Source organism: Lepisma saccharinum, chromosome 9 (assembly GCF_977018435.1).
Source record: "Lepisma saccharinum chromosome 9, izLepSacc3.1, whole genome shotgun sequence".
Classification (NCBI taxonomy): Eukaryota; Metazoa; Arthropoda; class Insecta; order Zygentoma; family Lepismatidae; genus Lepisma; species Lepisma saccharinum.
In genome coordinates, this window is record NC_139237.1 from 35737086 (window position 1) to 35758874 (window position 21789).

General features: G+C 38.6%; 2 protein-coding genes across 2 annotated transcripts in view; one reads left to right on the plus strand and one right to left on the minus strand.

The window, feature by feature from the left end:
* LOC145991998 (uncharacterized) overlaps nt 1–7126 on the plus strand; it is a 62394-nt gene extending 55268 nt beyond the window's left edge. The window contains exon 3 of the mRNA XM_083128002.1: nt 4501–7126. Coding sequence (XP_082984128.1) covers nt 4501–6490 — 1990 coding nt within the window. The 3' untranslated portion in view covers nt 6491–7126. The remainder of the gene's footprint in view (nt 1–4500) is intronic.
* LOC145992000 (sulfotransferase 1 family member D1-like) overlaps nt 1–21789 on the minus strand; it is a 513969-nt gene that overhangs the window by 384441 nt on the left and 107739 nt on the right. The gene's annotated exons all lie outside the window — the stretch shown is intronic.

Sequence of the window (21789 nt, forward strand, 5' to 3'; positions counted from 1 at the left end):
CATCGTGAGGACAATTTGGGAGCTACTTGAAAGCAATATGGAAGCAAATTGTGCTCTCAAAACTAAATGGTAGTCAATGTGAACACGTGTCACCGAATGGAAAACCACTTGGCAGGCCTTGTCCCTCAAAATTAATTTTACTGACTAAATGTAATTTTCTAGAGGACCTAAACATGCATTTTTATGCACCGTACAATGTTGTTTTCTTTCACCATTCTTTTAGTTTTTCTTCCAAAGGATTTCACTCCCGACACGTGATCATAAACCACTACAAAACCAGATGTCCCAGGTTCGGACCTTGGACATCTATGGTTGCATCATGTCTGTCCCATTGCCATTTCATCGGGTCATCATTCAATCTCATCATCGCATTTAACCCAAGAGGTAGAAAAGCTGTGTAAAATAATCAAATAGAAATGATTGATTGATTTGGTTTATTTTACTTCACTTTTCTGTATTTTTTGGCTAATCGTGAAGATAATGACTTATGATAATATTGATTGATTTGACTTATTTTACTTCGCTTTTCTGCCATTTTTAGCTAATCGCGATGATATGATGAAATTGATGAAAGGACACTGACAAATACTTATGTCCAGGCCAGGATTTGAACCCGGGACCCCTGGCGTTGCTGCACGATGTGCTAACCACTTCGCAATGGAGGTCGGCATACAATAAGTATTAACACATTCGGGTCTGGCCTCATAATACAGCATTGTTACCTCTGGTCTGCGGTTTTTCGTTGTTTTTCAAAAAATTATAGAAAAAATATTTTTAATTTGTTTTTATTTATAACATTTTTCTTAAATCTACAAAATTTCCTCTCTTCAATGAACAAAAATTTGTTAAATTTTATTTTCATTTTCAGACGTTTTTTAATATTTTTTCAACAAAAAAGTACAACATTGTAACAAATGTTAATATAGAGATATTTTAAGTTCGTAATCTGGAAATTTCAATAATTAACTACATAAACTATCAATACATCTTTTGAATCTTGCATAAGAATACTTCTTATGTGCACATAACAAAAAATAATTACAAATTACAAGTAATTATCTTTTGTATGAAAAAGTTTCTGCAGGACAGGACCAGACGATGTATCAGTTGGTTCTGCGTCATCTGTAAAAATTAAACAAATAAATAAATAAACTAAATAAATAAAATAAATTTTCATTTGACATACACTATACAAAATAATAAATGGAAAAACTAAAAATACATCAGTGCATGTAGGAGAATCAAGCAAGAGGCAGGATGAATAGACCCAAAAAAATTTTGTGAAGACATGTGAAATTCTGGGAATGGTTTTTTGTTTTTCAAGGTATTCACCCTTAAGATTGATACACTTTTGCATATGCTCAAACCAATTTTAAAAGCATTTTTTCCACTCTGAAGCTGATACCTCAGTAACCGCTGTTCGGAATGTGTCAAACAGCTGCTTCAAGCGACACAATTCGCTCACCACGCATCTTACTTTTCATGTGTGGGAACAAAAATAAGTCATTAGGTGATAAATCAGGTGAGTACGGACAATGAGTCATTTTTACACGAGCCTGTTTTTGACTTCAGTCAAGTTGTGTGCGATCCAACGGCTTGAAAGTTTCCATACGTTCAGATGACCATGCAAAATCTTATGTATTGCTTTCATGTCAATGTTCAAGGATACCTGAATCTCATGGTATGTCACATGCCGATCTCTCTCAATCATTTCACGCACAGCATCAACATTACTGGCAACAACAGATGTGGATGAACGACCTTCATGAAATTCATCACTCAGAAATGTGCGACCATGCTGGAATTCGGAAAACCAATTGTAGACAGTCCTATTGGATGGTGCTTCATCCCCAAAAACCAAATGAAGTTGCTCGATGCATTGTTCTGGTGTTAAACTACATTTGAAATCATAAAAAATCATTGCCCAAAAGTGTTAACGAGAAATTTCCATTTCTCACACGAAACTACTTCAAACTGCTGTAACAATAAAGGAATGGGCTTAAACAAACAATCGGGTTTGTATGAATAGATCCAAGTTTTGCCCCCTGTAACGATGTACTACACCAAATTTGACTTGCGTCGGTTGAATTTTTTGAGCATTTCTTTACACCAATTTACACGAGCCTGTTTTTGAGCTTCAGTCAAGTTGTGTGGGATCCAAAGGCTTAAAGTTTCCATACGTTCAGATGACCATGCAAAATCGTATGTATTGCTTTCATGTCAATGTTCAAGGATGCCTGAATCTCATGGTATGTCACATGCCAATCTCTCTCAATCATTTCACGCACAGCATCAACATTACTGGCAACAACAGATGTGGATGGATGACGTTCACGAAATTCATCCCTCAGAAATGTGCGACCACACTGGAATTCGGAAAACCAATTGTACACAGTCCTATTGGATGGTGCTTCATCCCCAAAAACCAAATGAAGTTGCTCGATGCATTGTTCTGGTGTTAAACTACATTTGAAATCATAAAAAATCATTGCCCAAAAGTGTTCACAAGAAATTTCCATGTCTCACACGAAACTACTTCAAACTGCTGCAAAAATAAACGAATGGGCTTAAACAAACAATCAATGATAATTTAAACATAAAAAAGGTTTATTCTTCCGATTGTTATAATAGCAGAACACTAGCGCCACTGTTAGTGGTAGTTTGCAGAAACTTTTTAAGATCTTTCGACCCTTGCAGTGGGGGGGCAAGGGAGATAGAGGCAGAAATCTTATCTTTCCCTTACAGCGGCTGTGGTGAGGTGGTTGAAAAGCCAGCAGTAGCTCCTTCCTGCCTTACTCACTGATCACACCGAGGGATGAGAAGAGAGGTGAGATTGATTAATTTTTCACCACTAGAGTAGCTACTCCTGGGGATGTCCTTCTAAAACCATAAAATAATAAACCCAGAAATTCCTAGCCACCTGCAGCTAAATCTTCCTGTTTGTGCCGTTTCGGCATGTCCGACATGGTGCCAGTCCAAAGCCAGATGAAGAGAAGATGTCACAAGCAGAAAGGTGTTTGTGGGAGGGCAACGGGTAACCTGGCTAATGCCCCTGGTGTCCAGGAAGAGAAAGTGTGTTTCAAAAGGTCTCAGACTTTGCTGAAGGGACGGGCCATATAAACATTAACGGCATTTCCTACCAATACATATGTTTGTGTTCAACACGCAGGAACATGGGAAAGAAATGTATTGCTCGGGGTTCCTGAAACTCAAATTCAAGAACAGTGTTTCAAACTGAAAGAAAAATTTACCAAAATTCTATTATGCAATATTTGTCACCATAGTAATATTTTCAACAAATGTAGAACAGTTTGTTGGGGCCACGTGAACGTTTCAGGCCTGGTGCCCCCGTGCCTCCTCCCCCAACGACGTCCCTGCATAAATTATATCTTTCAACAATAAGTTCCTGTAAGTGCATTTTTCTGAACATTTAAAGTTATCATAGTTTGGGTTTAACTTTATTCTTAAGTTCACTTTACACACGGAAATGCTAATTGGGTGTGGACCTGAGTTTAAAGTGGGATCCTAACCCCTACTTTCCTCCACTGGGTATCGAACCTGGGACCCCTTGATTAACTGTCATTGCATAGACTTGAATTGCATATTTGATGGGAAAAATTTACATCAATGTAAATGTGTCACCCGTAATCGTTTTATTAAGTGGTGGAACAGTTCATTAGTGAAATTACTTCATTTTTAATTTGAGGGACAACATTCAAAAGTTCTGCAAAAAAAAAATTGAATTTGAATTTGACATGCCCATGAGCTTATTAGAACGAAAAGAGGTGCTCGATATCAACAAAATTCCAACAGGGACCATCTGTTTCCTATGGTTGATTCATGATTATTTTTGTCATGGATAAGAATGATTAATGTTAGCCCCCCCCCCCCTTTCAAGCGGACTGATGAAACTCCGCCTATACATATTTAATTACCTAATTACGTGTGACAAATTGTTTTTTTTAAAGCATGCAATATTAATTGGACATTATTATTTCTGGTGCTTGTACCTATACTTATTCTAACACTATCTTTCAAGAGATCAGCTCTTCTCTCGTATTCAGAAGAACAAATGGTGCCTTTCTTCAGAGATAGGAATAGTAGCGTAAGTGGAGAAAGAACTCACAGAATTCCGGAGGGTAACATGGAGTAGCTGTTAGCGCACTGCATTTGTAGTAAGATCACACCTTCCTAGGTTTGATCCCCATCCCCATTAAAATAGGTTGATTTAACATTAACATCATTCCTGCAAGCATGTTAACTGTCAAAATTTTAAAGTTTTTTGGTGGTATACTTGGGCCTATCCTGAATCCATGCATCAATCCTTCTTTCTGCATTCATTTCCATTTCATTTTTTCATTCTATGTGTGTGTTTGTATGCGCATAATTTTCAGAATGAGTCCACATATAATTAAATAACTGTTGCATGTCTCTTTAAATGTCTGTTTAATATACTGCTCATTTTAAGTACATTTAAGAAAATAACAACTCTAATTGCAGGTACTCATTCAAGAAACATGGGAGAGGAGATGAAATAATCAAGCACCATTTGCGATCAGAAGAATACTCCTTGCCTTTTAATACTAATATCCCAAATCCTAGTATCATAGAATATAGTGATAAACCCAAAAGCTCCAGAATGTCACTTGGTAGTGGGACTGGAAATAATACAAGTAATTCCAAAACCCATTTAAGAACTCACACTGAAGAGAAGCCCTTTGAATGCTCAAATTGCAATAAAGCATTTACAAATCAGAGAGATCTACGGAAACATTTAAGATTTCACACTGGAGTGAAGCCCTTTGTATGTTCAACTTGCAATAAATCATTTAAAATTAAGGCAGACCTTCGAAAGCATTTAAGAATTCACACTGGAGAGAGGCCCTTTGTATGTTCAACTTGCAATAAAGCATTTAAAGTTAAGGCAGAACTTCGAGAGCATTTAAGATTTCACACTGGAGAGAGGCCCTTTGTATGTTCAACTTGCAATAAAGCATTTAAAGTTAAGGCAGAACTCCGAGAGCATTTAAGAATTCACACTGGAGAGAGGCCCTTTGTATGTTCAACTTGCAAGAAAACATTTACAACTCGGTCAAGCCTACAAGTCCATTTAAGAATTCACACTGGAGAGAAGCCCTTTGTATGTTCAACTTGCAATAAAGCATTTAAAGTTAATGCAGAACTCCGAGAGCATTTAAGAATTCACACTGGAGAGAGGCCCTTTGTATGTTCAACTTGCAAGAAAGCATTTACAACTCGGTCAAGCCTACGAGTCCATTTAAGAATTCACACTGGAGAGAAGCCCTTTGTATGTTCAACTTGCAATAAAGCATTTAAAGTTAAGGCAGAACTCCGAGAGCATTTAAGAATTCACACTGGAGAGAGGCCCTTTGTATGTTCAACTTGCAAGAAAGCATTTACAACTCGGTCAAGCCTACGAGTCCATTTAAGAATTCACACTGGAGAGAAGCCCTTTGTATGTTCAACTTGCAATAAAGCATTTATAGTTAAGGCAGACCTCCGACAGCATTTAAGATTTCACACTGGAGAGAGGCCCTTTGTATGTTCAACTTGCAATAAAGCATATGCACATCAGTCAAACCTACGGAGGCATTTTAGAATTCACATTGGAGAGAAGCCCTTTGTATGTTCAATTTGCAAAATAGCATTTACAGATCAGAGAGACCTACGGAAGCATTTAAGAATTCACACTGGAGAGAAGCCGTTTGTATGTTCAACTTGCAATAAAGCATTTACATGTCAGTCAAACCTACGGGACCATTTAAGAATTCACACTGGAGAGAGGTCATTTGTATGTTCAACTTGCAATAAAGCATTTAAAGTTAAGGCAGGCCTCCGAGAGCATTTAAGAATTCATACTGGAGAGAGGCCCTCTGTATGTTCAACTTGCAATAAAGCATTTGCACGTCAGTCACACCTACAGGTCCATTTAAGAATTCACACTGGAGAAAAGCCCTTTGTATGTTCAACTTGCAATAAAGCATTTGCACGTCAGTCAAACCTATGGTGGCATTTTAGAATTCACACTGGAGAGAAACCCTTTGTATGTTCAACTTGCAATAAAGCATTTGCACGTCAGTCAAGCCTACAGAGGCATTTTAGAATTCACATTGGAGAGAAGCCCTTTGTATGTTCAATTTGCAAAAAAGCATTTACAGATCAGAGAGACCTACGGAAGCATTTAAGAATTCACACTGGAGAAAAGCCCTTTGTATGTTCAACTTGCAATAAAGCATTTGCACGTCAGTCAAACCTATGGAGGCATTTTAGAATTCACACTGGAGAGAAACCCTTTGTATGTTCAACTTGCAATAAAGCATTTACATGTCAGTCAAACCTACGGGACCATTTAAGAATTCACACTGGAGAGAGGTCATTTGTATGTTCAACTTGCAATAAAGCATTTAAAGTTAAGGCAGACCTCCGAGAGCATTTAAGAATTCACACTGGAGAGAAGCCCTTTGTATGATCAACTTGCAATAAAGCATTTACAGGAGACATATGAAAACTCACACTGGATAGCAGCCCTCTGTACGTTAATGCAATGTAACTGAAATAGGTAGAGAGGAGGAGGAACTAGACTACAGAAAGTAAGGAAAGTTTTTATTCCATCTAGTACTAGGTGTTCCTCACACTAATCAGCCACATCGCTGTTCCGTACTTGTAGGAATGCCTGCAAATATTTTTTTAAATATTAGTGTTCCTTCCACCCAAAATGTACTACACATTCTTATCCTCCTCAACGTTTGCACCAGTGGTGAAGCGTGACATTTTTACGTAGCCATCGCAAGACTTGCCAAATGTCAGAGTCAATCATTCAACTGGGAGGAGTTGCATTCCTACATTGGTAATGATGATAACAGTGTTCGTACATGATGTGTGAAGTAGAGATGGCCAAATCATTTTTTTTCTACGGAGTGTATGATTGTAAAATAAGGAAGACGAAACTTTCTTAATAAATTCTACCCGAAAAATTGTTAAACCTCTCTCTCCGAAATTCGGATTGCCTCCAAAATCTGAATAGTAAAATTTGTGAATAGAGATTTTTAAATTTTTAATATTCCTTGCCATTTTTAGTGTGAAGGTAAGATGTGCTGCGATGATCTGGGCCATATGGCACCACTGCACTGAACAGGAAACTTAGCGAACCTCTTGCATATTTCTAGCTATTCTGTCTTTTTTTTTTTTTTTACATCTCTAAAATATTTAAAAATCAATATTTTGTTAATTTTGCCTTGTAATCACCGGATCTCCCGCTGAGCGGATGCCTCGCCTCGCCTCTGCTTTGCACCCCTACAGTGTTAACAAGTTACTATATCTACATTATTTAAGAGTACAGTATTCACATCATGTTGATTAGTTGTGCAATTACCTAGCTCAGATTTAACCAGGTAAATAATATATTTGACGGGAAAAATAAGTTCATTTATTGAGAATGGTGCTGACGACATATTCATTTTATAACTGGGATATACTAGCAGAAGAATCACCAAATTTACTCTGACAAAAAGCTACTTTACACATCTAGAAATACAGTACAAAATTCCAAATGCAACGCCACTTAAGTGCAAGGGGGTATATTTTTTCCTCCCTGGCTTTTTCATGAATGTTCGTTTTTGATTCTACAGGACAGGGAAAATGCTAACAGCAAATTTGCAGAGAAGTACGTTGAACAAATTTGTGAGCACATTGATGTGGCACCAACACAATTTTACTGCATATCACGGCAACAGTATACCTAGGTAGTGAAAATTACCCTTCAGAAAATGTAGAAGAGTATTTTCGTCGGCAAATATTTGTGCCATACCTGGATTACTTATTGCTGCCTTGGATCTACGATTTTCACCCGATAACCGTCATTGTCGGGAACTGTTAATTTTTATCCCAAAATACCTCAGACTTATTGTCATTCAACGAGTACAGCAAGTTGGTAACAAAAGTGACAACTGTGTACTCCAATATACTGATAACCGGGAAGCTGAGGCTACAAGCTGTTTTTTTTTTTTGTACCAATGCAAACAAAGATTCCCTTATGCCGTAAACTTTCAAAAATGTGGCTCATATCGCCTCAATGCCTCCTTCTGTAGCTATTGCCGCAAATATTACAGTGACTTTACCGGCTACAACATGCCCTAACGAGAAATCTTTCAGCACACTGCTTTTATGCATGAGGACATGGTTAAGATCAACCATGTTGCAGGATCGACTTTCAGGATTGTATATGTTAAGCGTTCACAGACTAAAAGTGCAAAGTGATCCAAACTTTCATTCTAGGGTGATTGACTAATTTGCAGTTTGTTTTCTGTTGCCTTTTGCAAGTGAAGGATGTGGTAACTGCTCAAATTTTTATAATGTGTTCACACATTTAGCTTTGTGTTTAGTGTTTAATTTATGAAATGTACTTCCTTTTCTCTGAGTTTGTCCCCTGCTGCCAAGTTTCCTGGCAGGGCCCATGCATAATCTCATGGGCGCATCATTTTTTTTTTATTTCTTGGCTTACAGAAACTAAATACAGTAATTATTTTAAAGGAGGCAATAAAACTTTTATAGTTTGTATTTGCAGTACTTTAATTCATTTTGAATCTTCCCATTTACTAGTTTCTGAACTATTGACAAGTAATTTTCGATTGTTTGTTATATTTTAGAGCTAGAAACATCTATTGAGTGAATTTATATAAAGCACCATGTTTTTGTCTTCATAACAACTTGTTTAAATTATTTTCCAAATTCAACTACTTAGGAGTAATACTAACAAATGAAAATGATATTAAAGGGGGAATAAAAAGCAGACTTAATTCAGGGAATGCGATTTACTTTTTTTTCATAATATTTTATCTTCTTGTATAATATCTAAGAAACTAAAGTTAAAATATACAAAACGGTAATTTTCCCTGTAGTATTATCTGGAAGTGAAACTTGGTCCCTTGCATTAAAAGGCAAACATAAATTAAGAGTGTTTGAAAGTTAAATCCTTAGGAAATATTTGGACCTAAAGGGGATGGGGAGACAGGTGTCCAGGATCCTGTCCAGATATTATTTGATTGAATATCTTCAATTTTTATAGGGTTAGTTATACACTGTCGGGCCATTGAATTATGACCACCCACCTAATAGTGTGTTGGACCACCTTTTGCTTTTATGACAGCAGTTATCCTGTGTGGCCACGGTGGCTCAGTTGGTAACACATCTGACTACCATGCTAAAGGTCCCAGGTTCGGTCCCCGGCCGGTTCAAATCCGGGAACTTTTCTAACGGAAGCGGCCGCGGCACCCACCCAGTGTCGAATAACATGGGTACCTGGGGGAAACCCTGTGGGGTAAAGGTGTTCAGGGGTGTGATGCTGATCACATCATCCCCTATACACACCTTCATGGCGTGGTGCTAAGCACAGGGTAGCACTTTACTTTTTTTTTAGTTAGTTATCCTATGTTGCATGGATTCTGTAAGCTGTCTGAAGTAGTCCACATGTATTGGTAACCATGCTGAGTCCAATGAAGCCTTCACTGCTGGGATTGACGTGATTGATGTGTTCTGCTGCCTAATGTGTCGCTCCATATAATCCCAAATTTGCTCTATTGGATTTAAATCTGGTAAATTCGGAGGCCATACCATATGTTGGAAGTCAAATGAGTGTTCTTCAAACCAATCATGTACCACAAAAGCCCGATGACATGTTGCATTATCATCCTGGAAGATACCAGAAGCATAAGGGGGGAAAAAGCAACATATCAGGATGTACTGTGTCTGCTAGATGATGATAGGACTGACCAGTGCAGCGGTGCTCTACATGTTCCATGGGTCCAAATCCTTGCTATGTGAATATTCCCCACACCATACAGCCATTGCCACTAGCCTGCACCATTGACATTGTGCAAGATGGAAGAACACTTTCGTGTTTATGCCAAACCCTTACACGACCATCCACAGAAATCATGAAAAACCAAGAGTCGGCGGACCAACACACCTTGTCCTGGTCTTCCACACTCCAATTTGCATGTTTCTTGCACCAGAGGCATCGTTTACACTTATGATCTCATGTCAGGAGTGGGTGGCGATGGGGTCGTCTGCTGCCAAACCCCATACGTGACAGTGTGTGACAAATGGTTCTGGTAGATACTGTCCCTGGTTGATTTGTGTTGTATCCTCCGCTCACCCCTGGCATCAATCTTCTGCTGCCCCATATAGTTCTGCCACTGGAACATCATTTGACCTTGTTCACGTCACTCTTGGAAAGCTTTCACTACCACCGATCTTGAACAACCCACCATTGCAGCAGTTTGTGAAATGGATGCACCGGCACTTCTGACCTTTGGCAAACTCTTGTCAGGTCATTCCATTTCCCCATTTCGAACCACACTTAATTCTGAACTCTGAACACCGTATCTCTGCATCACACATCAGCTAGCAGCACCCTCTTGCCCAACATGTCGTCAACAAATGACTTTCATTGCACATGGCAGTGGTCATAATTCAATGGCCACTCTGTTTATATATCAGGTTACATAATTTAGATCTGCACAATTTGTATTCCTGTCCAGATATTATTAGAATATTTAAATCAAGAAGACTTAGGTGGGCAGGCCAAGTGGCATGAATTCAAGAGGTAAGAAGAATTTACAGGTGTCTTGTTGGGAAACCTGTATGAAGGCCAAGACGAAGAGGAGCGATAACGTTAAGATGTACCTAAAGGAAATCGGTAAGGATGCAAGATATTGTATTGATCTTACCCAGGATATGGATATTTGCAAGACCTGTGTCGTTGCAGCCATTAACTTTCGGGTTTAAGAAGGCTAGAGAGTTAGTTAATTACTTAGTTTTTATCTTTGCTAGTTTACTGAACAACTAATGTGTTGTTGTTGAGTTGTTGTTTTTTTTCAGTTTTTGTTTATTGTTATCATTCCTTCTATGACAAGATTATCTGCTCCATTTGTTTAATGATGAATCAGTATCAACGTAGCTTTGAAACAGTCTATCTCAAGATGGCTGCTGCACGTGTAATGCGTGGATAACCATACATATTCATAAGCCACTGATCATTTTCGCAAACTTCTTCATTTCTGATGAACTCTCAGGCCTCATGTGTTAGATAGTGGAAACACCTGCATAATCAGTGATCAGAATGCTACATTTTTGAAAGTAGCTTTCCTACAGCTACTCTTTCAAAAATGTAACTTCCCTACAGCTATGTTTATCAATAAGTAGCTCGCTATGCTACTGGTGTGCGCTACTTGCTACCTTTCACAAAAACATGGATATTCAAAGGAAGCCCTTAGCAGTTGCACTTACTAGAGTGGCATATCAATTCAAATATGATATTTGAGTATTGCCATTAGGATGCTACCCAAATTAATGTTTACAACTGTACACATATGTAATTTTGTAGGATTTGATTGAAGGATTTTTTTTCTCCCACTTTGGCTAATCGTGAAGCTGAGAATGAGCAATGATTGATTGATTGATTTAGTTTATTTTACTTCGTGTTTTGTGCCTCTTGGCTAATTTGCGAAGATGGGGATGAGTGATGAAATGATGAAATTGATGAATGGAGGTTCACAAACAACCAAGCCCGAGCGGGATTCGAACCCGGGACCCTTGGCATCGCAGCGTGATGTGCTAACCACTGGGCCACAGGGTCCGGCGAGAATGAGTAATGATATGATGAAATTGATGAAGAGACAGTTACAATGAACATCCATGTCCAATCCAGGATTCGAACCCGTAATCCTTTGCATCGTAGCTTGGTATACAAACCACTCCACGCCGGATCCTGTGGCCGAGTGGTTAGCACATCGCGCTACGCCAAGGGTCCTGGGTTCAAATCCCGCTCAGGCTTGGTTGTTTGTGAATGTCCATTCATCAATTTCATCACTCATCCCCATCTTTGCAAATTAGTCAAGAGGCACAAGATGCGAAGTAAAATAAACTAAATCAAACAATCAACAAACCACTCCACCACATGAATACCTACATAATCTTATATCTAGATATCTGAATTGTTTACCCATCTGTCAGTAAGATTCAAATGAATAAGTTTATTTTACTTTGCTTTTTATGCCATTTTTCTCTAATCATGATGATGAAGATGAGCGATGGTATGGTGAAACTGATGAAGGAACACTCGCATAGAACAACCATGCCCATGTGAGGATTCGAGATTATACCCCTGTCATCTTAATGCTCTGTGTTAATCACTCCACCATGGAGAGTGGCACGTTGGTGTATTGGTCGAAATCCTTTGGTGAGTGGTTATCAAAGTTTGCTATGACACCAGTGTCTGAAGTCGGAATCCCACCCTTGAGCATGAATGTTCTTCGTTGTTGTCCCTTCATTGATTTATTTATGTCATTATTCATCCTCATCATTGGAATTAACCAAAAGTGGCAGAAATGGATACTAAATAACAAAAATAAAATCGTCAGTGTATTGGTAAAAACACTACCGGGTGATTAAATGTTGTAGGATGCAGTAGCAGCTTCTGCCTATTTGCACGTGCACACCCAAATAAATCTGTATTGCAAATAGTTATTATTATATTAGGGGCAGTCAAATGAAAACCGAACACCCGCTACAAAGTGACAATGGAGTTTGTTTTATTCAAAAGTAATTGCCACAAGTGTTAAGACATTATCCCACTGGGAGGCGAGACGATCAATTCCAGTCTTGTAGAAAGAGGTAGGTCGCTGACAGATCCAAAACCTCACCCACTGTTGCACTTCCTCGTCCAAATGAAACTGACGTCCATGAATGTCTTTCTTCAGGTCACCAAAAATGTGGAAGTCACAAGGGGAAATATCGGTGCTGTATGGAGGATGTTCAAGCGTTTCCCAGCCAAATATCTGAAGCTTATCCCTCACCAGATTGGCAGTATGGGAACGGGCGTTATCATGCAAAAGGATGATTCCGTCCGACAGCATTCCAGGGTGTTTTGACTTTATGGCACATCGCAGTCCGACAGCATTCCAGGGTGTTTTGACTTTATGGCACATCGCAGTTTCTGCAATGTGTCTGCATAGCGTTGCGCATTGATTGTGGCTCCACGCTCTAGGAAGTCGACAAGCAGAGGGCCCTTGCAGTCGAAGAAGAAGCTGAGCATGACCTTACCAGAAGTTGTATGGACAGCCTTGGATTTCTTTGACGGGGGGAATCTACGTGTTTCCATTGTTGGCTTTGCCATTTGCTCTCGGGCTCAAAATGGTGGCACCACGTTTTGTCCCCTGTGACGATACGTGACAGAAACGCATACTCTTCCTCGTGGTACCGCTGCAAATGACTCAGACATGCAGTCATTCTGTCAATCTTTTGTCCCTCAGTCAGTTCATGCGGAACCCACTGCGCACAAATTTTTCGGAACTGCAGGTTATCTTTGATAATGTCACAGAGCCATGACTAATGCCAACCTGAACACGGATTTCTTCCTCTGTGATTTGTCGATCTTCCCGTATCAGACCATCGATCCTCGCAATCACATCAGGCGTAATGGCACGATGGGCGTCCTTCGCGGAATCTCTTCTGCCACTCGTCCACACTTGTCAAGGACATGCAGTGTTCGCCATACACTGCAGACATGCGACGATGAATTTCGCGTGTTCCAGCACCCTCAGCCACCAAGAAACGAACCACACCTCTCAGCTCTTCTTTGCTTGCCTCCATTTCCAATGCTGGATGAACACACTTTTCACTATGCTCACCTCCTGAGCAATGACGAAGCAACTGTGTGGACCTGTGCGTTTTCACTATGCATTTCTCCTATCCTACAGATGGCAGTATCGATACGTAACAACAGAGTCATTCCATGCCAAATCAACACAGATATGTGCAATTTTTAACCTGACCATCTCCGATTTTCATGAAATTTGGGGAGTTGAAACTATGCATAGAACTTAGTAACTATGAAAATTTTTAGTTTCGTGCGTCTTGTAATTGTTAAATTATTCAAGGTCAAAGTTTGCAGAAATTGCCTTTTTTGATCCCGCTTAGCTATACTAAATCTGCTGTAACTCCGCCCCTATTTCGCCTAGGAAGCTCAAATAAAGTTTATTGTACAGGGAATTGAACAAGCTTTCCAGTGATATATAACAAGCCTACCTTTGGATAAAAATATAATTTTGTCACGTGACCTTGACTTTTGACCTTGAATATCTCAAAACATGTCATCACCAAAAATCGTGAAAAAAATATATTTGGTCCCTCATGCCATACTCTAAAACATATCAAAAAATCATTCTGGGACTGCAATGGGATCAGAAGATACGAAATAATATGTGTAACTATGTGACTGATAAAAGCCCCATTACATGAAATATGAAGAGTCAAATGTCCCTTAACACCCCCTACAAAATGTGAAGGAGTTATCCTGGGTATAATTGGTCATGAAAGAAATAGGTTAGGCACAGGGAGATCCCTAGCCGTGTGTGTCAATCGCAGATCCAGCATATTGTTGACCGCCATATTGAATTCAACGCAAAAATTTCAAAGGAAAGGGGGTTATGTGATATATCAAATGAGGCTAGAATTTCACGAGAAATGAAGTGACGAAGGTTTATCCAACATATATTTAACCAGCAAAAATTTATTACTGCATGCTTGTAACCATTTTCTCCTTTTCGAGGTGTTAAAAACAAAGCATTGGAATGCTCCTAACGTTGTAGAAACTCATCGAGATCACGCTGACATCTTGGGAGAGAAAGAAGTATACGCACCATTGCATATGATTTTAATCGGCTACATTCACCAAATAGTTGAATAGTGAAGAATATTGGGAAAAGTATCTCAAACAATTACGTGACACTTCCTTTGGAATGAAAAATTCTTCAGTGATGAGGCAAATTTTTATGTTCACGGTGAAGTTAATAAAAATAATATGCAATACCTGTGATTTGCTCAGTCGAATGGTTGTTGCTGGTAAGCTAATTATGTGGTATAATGTATGGCGAACGGAAATGGTTGGTCCATATTCAACAACGGAACCTTAAATGGTGAGGGCTTCTTGGATTTGTTAAGTGAACAGGTTTTTTCACCCTTGCTTACGGGATATGGCACTTTTCGAGAGTTTTGAAACAGGACAGAGTGTGACCACACTATGTAGACATTTTCACAATTTCTTCATGGTAATTTTCTAGGTAGATTGATGGGCACACGGGGATCTATTAAAAGGCCTGCACATTCCCCAGATCTAACATCTTAGGAGGACTTTTACCTTCAGAAACATTTGAAGAGAATGGTGCATGCACTAAAAGTCCCTGATATTGACCATCTGAGAAAAGGCATAGTTGCTGCTTGCGATGTTGTTGCACATGCTACATTACCAAATGTTCTATGCGAGTGTGAGAGACGTCAACGAGTGTGCTCACAGGAACATTGACAACATTGTAATGTGCATATATCGTAAGTGAAAGATATGTGTATAACTTTTTGCTGGCGTAAGATACGTTGGAAAATCCTTCGTCACTTCATTTCTCGTGAAATTCTAGCCTCATTTGATATATCACATCACCCCCTTTCCTTTGAAATTTTTGCGTTGAATTCAATATGGCGGTCAACAATATGCTGGATCTGCGATTGACACACATGGCTAGGGATCTCCCTGTGCCTAACCTATTTCTTTCATGACCAATTATACCCAGGATAACTCCTTCACATTTTGTAGGGGGTGTTAAGGGACATTTGACTCTTCATAGTTCATGTAATCGGGCTATTATCAGTCACATAGTTACACATATTATTTTGTATCTTCTGATCCCATTGCAGTCCCAGAATGATTTTTTGATATGTTTTAGAGTATGGCATGAGGGACCAAATATATTTTTTTCACGATTTTTGGTGATGACATGTTTTGAGATATTCAAGGTCAAAAGTCAAGGTCACGTGACAAAATTATATTTTTATCCAAAGGTAGATTATATATCTACTGTTATATATCACTGGAAAGCTTGTTCAATTCCCTGTACAATAAGCTTTATTTGAGCTTCCTAGGCAAAATATGGGCGGAGTTACAGCATATTTAGTATAGCTAAGCGGGCTCAAAAAGGGCAATTTATGCTATCTTTGACCTTGAATAATTTAACAATTACAAGACGCACGAAACTAAAAAATTTCATACTTACTAAGTTCCATGCATAGTTTCAATTCCCCAAATTTCATGAAAATCGGAGATGGTCAGGTCAAAGGCTGTGTTGATTTCGCATGGAATGACTCAACAGTGTTGCCAACTTTTGCAAGGAATGTGTTTTATGGTGGGTGTTCGGTTTTCATTTGACTTCCCCTCATACTTATTCTCTGAACTCTTTATCTCCTTCAAATCATCAAATGTTCCCACGCCGCTTCACCAAGAAAAGTGGTGGAGAAGAGTGCGATCAGTGATATCAACTTGTGTGGACCATGGTTCATTTGCACAAGTCTAGTTTTGTTCACTCACACTCGTGTAGAGAACGCTGATTGGCTCTTCTGCCATGGGCGCTATGACTGAAACTTATGAGCGCAGCGGTTTGTGTGTTAGTAGCAGTGTTGCAAACCTATTGTGTCACGTGCCAGCTCCGACGACACAATGAAAAATGCTAGGAAGAAATGTTTCCCGAGAGCGACAACAGATGGCAGCGTGCCATATAAAGAAGAGCAGAGTTCATTGTAGAAACTAGGAGCTGAGAAGAACGATTATATATATTATAGTAAATGCAAAATACATAAAGGAAGAGTATAAAAAATTATAGAAGGAGTAAATAAAATGTTGTAAATAGCTAATTAAGAATATGCTCGTATATGAAACAATTAGGAAAGTTAATAAGTGAGCAAATGAATTCAGAAGTGTATCTCTTTTTGATCCTAGTGATCAACATTTAATTTAATACCTGTGACGAGGAGAACATCGTCAGCTTTTGTATTTGTCCGTCCCTCGGTGGTGCTGTGTCAAATTAGATGCCATGAAGCACTTACGGTTGTGCTTGTTATTAGACGCACTGGGCCATAGGCAGCGCTTGCTGTTAGCGATCCTGGGCTATTCCTCTTTTGGTCGTTACATAGGAGGTGGCACTATTGTCAGTTTAGTCGACCCTACTCTTTCTACAAGTATAGCTTGTGTTGTTTGTATAATGTCAAAGAAGCGGGGAAAACGAGTGCATATATGCAATAAATAAGATTATGCTCTAAAAGGAAATAAATAAATTAGAAGAAGGATAAGAAGAAGAAGTCTTTTCCTTAAATAGAAGGCTAAAGCAAAGAAGAAGAAGCCTTTTCCCAAAATAGAAGGAAGAAAAGAAGAAGAAGCCTTTTCTAAAAATAGAAGGAAGAATAAAAGATGATGATTTCATTTCAATTATAATATATTAAAAGAAGAATATAACCGACGTAAGTTTGGAATCAGTATATATATATATATATATATATATATATATATATATATATATATATATATATATATATCAATGTATATACAAGTCTCGCTATATATTTTCTCTGTATTGTGTACAGTTTTCAGAATATAGATCCGCATTTAACTATATCCTCTTGGCTATAAAATGCTTTCTTATTTGGAATTCTCGAATAAAGAACCTATCCCCTGAGATTAAGATATCTGTAGCCGTGGTATAAATAACATTTTAGAAGTTCACTAGAGGGACGTTGCACTATTCCATTCAAGAACGTGTGATGGAGTCGAGGCAATCATTGCAAATTGAGAGATTTTTCTTTTAGAAAAGGGAAATTTTATGGTATCTTCGCCCACCCTGTTCCGAGCATGTCGGGGACAAGAAACAAGGGAAGCAGGGGGTGGGGGGCAACTGGAAGCAAAATGTGTGTCTTAAACAATGCCTTGCATTGCCTATGCAATGGCTTGGCCAAAATTAACTGTCCTTGTGGTGCTGTAGTCGAATTATTAATGCACGCGGAGGGAGGGTATGCCAGTCATCTGGTACCATTGTGTGCCTGTTCTTGAGTTGCAAAATTGTTCCGCACTGTCAAAAGATCTTTCCTGTTTCAGTTCCGCACTGTCAAAAGCTCTTTCCTGTTTCAGTGCAAAGTGTTTGATTTCATGATAAAAGCAGTGGCATATGCTGGTTTTAATGAGTAGGTAATCTCCAACCCCTGATTCATCAACCCACTCCTGAAGTCTCAATGCAAATTTACCTCAGCAACCATACAGGATTTATGAATATATGTGTGGAAAATTTTACTTTACTGTTGCGACCACTATCAATTATTTGTTGTGATTGCAGTTAATCTACATTTAGAATTTCAAATAAATCAAGAAGGTATAATAAATCTGTAAAAGAAAAAAAGCAACCTGTAGCACATACAGTATGAAAGGAATGTGCTAGTGAAAAAAAAAAACCTCAATATTAATTGAAGTGTAAAATTCAAGTTAGCCCAGTACCCAGATACTAGTGCATTCCCAATTTTTATTTTTGTACACGGAAGTGTAAGTTCAAGACCTGTGGTTCAAGAGATGGTACTGGTCTACCTGCATTAACGATTTGCAATTTCTCTGGAAAATATCTCGTGCCACACGCAAATGTTCTATTATATCCACTGCCTTTAACTTCAGTAAACACAGCACTAGCACAAATTCAAAACCACTAACACCTAAACAAATAATACATTTTCAAATCACCAATATGAACACCAAGCACAATACAAAGCCACCTACAACAAGCATTCAATTCCCCGCACCAATCTTCTGATGTGGTTCCTTCCTGCTGGACTCTGAAAGAAATATCCTTATGGATATTGAAAAATTCCTTTTCCCAGCTTTAAATTCCCTGCGATGCGCGAGGTTCTATAAGTTGGAATCAGTGCATTTGTTCTTTATATATTTTACATTCAATTCATACATCTTTCATCTTTATGTTCACTATTATTAATCTAGAGAGGAGGTAAGATCAAGGTAAATTAAATATATATATATTTCTGATAGCTTTCCGTTCAAAAATTATTCATTTTTGTGGTTTTGAAGGCTACAAAGAGCCAAGAAATCGCACATTTTAAAATACAAAAATTGATAAAAGTAAGCATTGTTGTTTGACGTCGCTTCTCTGCCACTTTTGGCTAATTACGATGAGTGATGATATGAAATTCATGAAGGGACATTTACAAAGAACACCCATAGCATGGTAAAGTTTCTTACGATTTATGCTATCGTATGCTGCTTTAAAGTCTATGAATAAGTATGTAATCTTACTTGAAACTCAGTTATCTTCTCTATTATGTGATTCAAAATAAATATTTGATTCGTGGTTGATTTCCCTGGACGAAAACCACACTGATAGTTGCCCAGTATGTGTTCTATAATGGCAAGGAGTGTCTCATACAGTATGTTGGACAGGATTTTATATGCTATACTAAGAAGGGATATGCCTCTATCCCCTTTCTTCAGGATTGGGCAAAATATCAGGCACGTCGCCTGATAATATTCGCATGAGCACGTGAACACTCGAGTATATATTTTAAATTACGTACATATTAAATGCAGACACACACACACATATATTTATTCGAAAAAATCCTTCTTTGATGTTTGAGTATACAGACACAATTTACTCTGACATGACGTCTTTCACGTCTGAAAACATTTTTAGATAGTTGGTAACACTAACTCCCATGGTGTTCCACGCATGTTCCATGGATCACGTGGAACACAATTGCTGTGGATGTTGCATCAAACTGGCAGCTAAGGGGCTGTTGGCCACACGGCTGTTCGTAAATTCCAGCCAAGTCAGACGAAGCCAGCCACATCTGTTCGTAAACTCAATCCAAGTATGGCTAGCTCCACCAACTTCCAGTTCCGTGACGTATCTGGCTTGCTTTGGCTGACTGCAGACGAAAACTAGCAGAAAGCACGACACAACAGCTCTCAATAGCCGGCAATCATTTATTTGATGCCTTCATAAGTCGGAAAGACAGCTGAAGGAAAAGGTGTAGTTAATACTATCTTATAATTCTTTCTGTAGATGTATATATGGGGAAAATATGCAAAAACGGGCAACCGAAGAGAAAAAAGTCATTTTTGATCTGAACTGTAATAAAATAAATATATTTAAAGCCATTTCATTTACCATAATTAAACGTTATTAGTTGGTGTTAATACACAGTACACTAAACAAAATTCACCAATCAATAAAGAACTAACTAACTCTCTAGCCTTCTTAAACCCGAAGGTTCATGGCTGCAGCAACACAGGCCTTCCATCTTTCCCTATCTTGAGCAAGTTCTATATACTCTTTTCCATCCCTACCGATTTCCCTTAGGTCCATCTCAATGTTGTCCCTCCATCTTCGTCTTGGCCTTCCTACAGGAATCAATAAAGTACTACAAAATAATTATTTTTGATGTGTAGGCATACTTTTTTCGGTGACAATTTCTAAAATTTGTCAAAATATTCTATTAATTTATATTAATATAGTCGAGCTTTATATAAAGGTGAGATTAGTGCCATTTACACCTAATACTACAGGGTGCCCCACAAAAGACCAGGAAATTTGTTTGAGCTCATTTAATATGACTGTACCTTTGATACACTTCACCATATTCAATTCAAATGTTCAAAATGCTTCCCATGGGCTGTTACACAATGCCGTAGACGGTGTAACGAACTTGCAGTGGCATTGTGGATGGTTTGAAGCGGAATATTGTTCCAAGCTTCTGTAAACAGAGTTTTTAAGCAGTCATTGTCTGTGATTCTTCTCCTCTGTATTTGAACTTGGTATAACAGTAGACCCCATATGCAAAAATCCATTAAGTTAAGATCTAGACTTTTTGACGGCAAGTCGTTAGGTTCAATAAAGTCAGGAGTATTGGCTCTGAGCCATGCCACAGTGTTCCTGTTTGTATGGGCCTTTGTTCCATCCTGTTGCCACATCCATTCATCCAGGTCCATTACTCTGTTTACGTCGTGGAACATTTGGGTGCACATTTCATCTCTATACACAACCTGGTTTACTGTTTTCTTCTTTCTTCATACCTTGGTAGATCTTCTTGCCTAGCAGCGTCGCCTTCAATAAACCTGTGGTGAATCGGGACTCATTTATTTGGTCCACCCTGTATAAAAGGAATTAAACCCATTGCCTAGAGATTGTTAGTTCGCTGGAATAAATTTCGTCTGCCTCCCAGAAGCTTGCATGGGATTGTCGACACCGCCACCTGGCGAGTTTTTTCAGGCCAGAGGTTTTCCTTGTTGCGCGAGTCGCAAGTTCTCTCCCTGCTGCGACTGTGATAGCTGCCCGAGCCAAGGTGGGCATGACTGCCATTTTCCCCATACACCTGGGACGTCGACACGAACATGTGGAAGCTTTGCGTAATATGGAGTTAAGTATTTTATCTAAAGGTTTAATTTATTGCATTACTTTTGATTAATAAATCTTGAATTAGTCCTCCCTTTCCCCCTTTTGTCAATTCTAGAATAGATCGTGACCTAGCTTGTAAGTAAGTACTATCGCCGGGTTTAATTCCAGAAATACGAGAATGATGAAGAGAATGAATGAAAATGTAGGGATAATTTTTGTGTAAAAATAAATGTTTGTAAGACAGAGGAAAAGATAAAGTAAATGTAAAGAAATAATCGGCGTTGATCGTCGAAGTTGGATTTGTGACGTCTGGAGAGGGGGGGGGGGGGGTGTAAATGTTAAGAGATTTCTTTTTTGTAAGTGTATGGAGAGAATTGAATTTGTCGCGGGTTGTTTTTTAAATACAATTGCTATTGTTATATAATCGAGAGAGAATAGTAGTCGTCACGTGATTGTCTATATTTATGCAGAACGTATTGTTACGTGTTAGATGATGTAA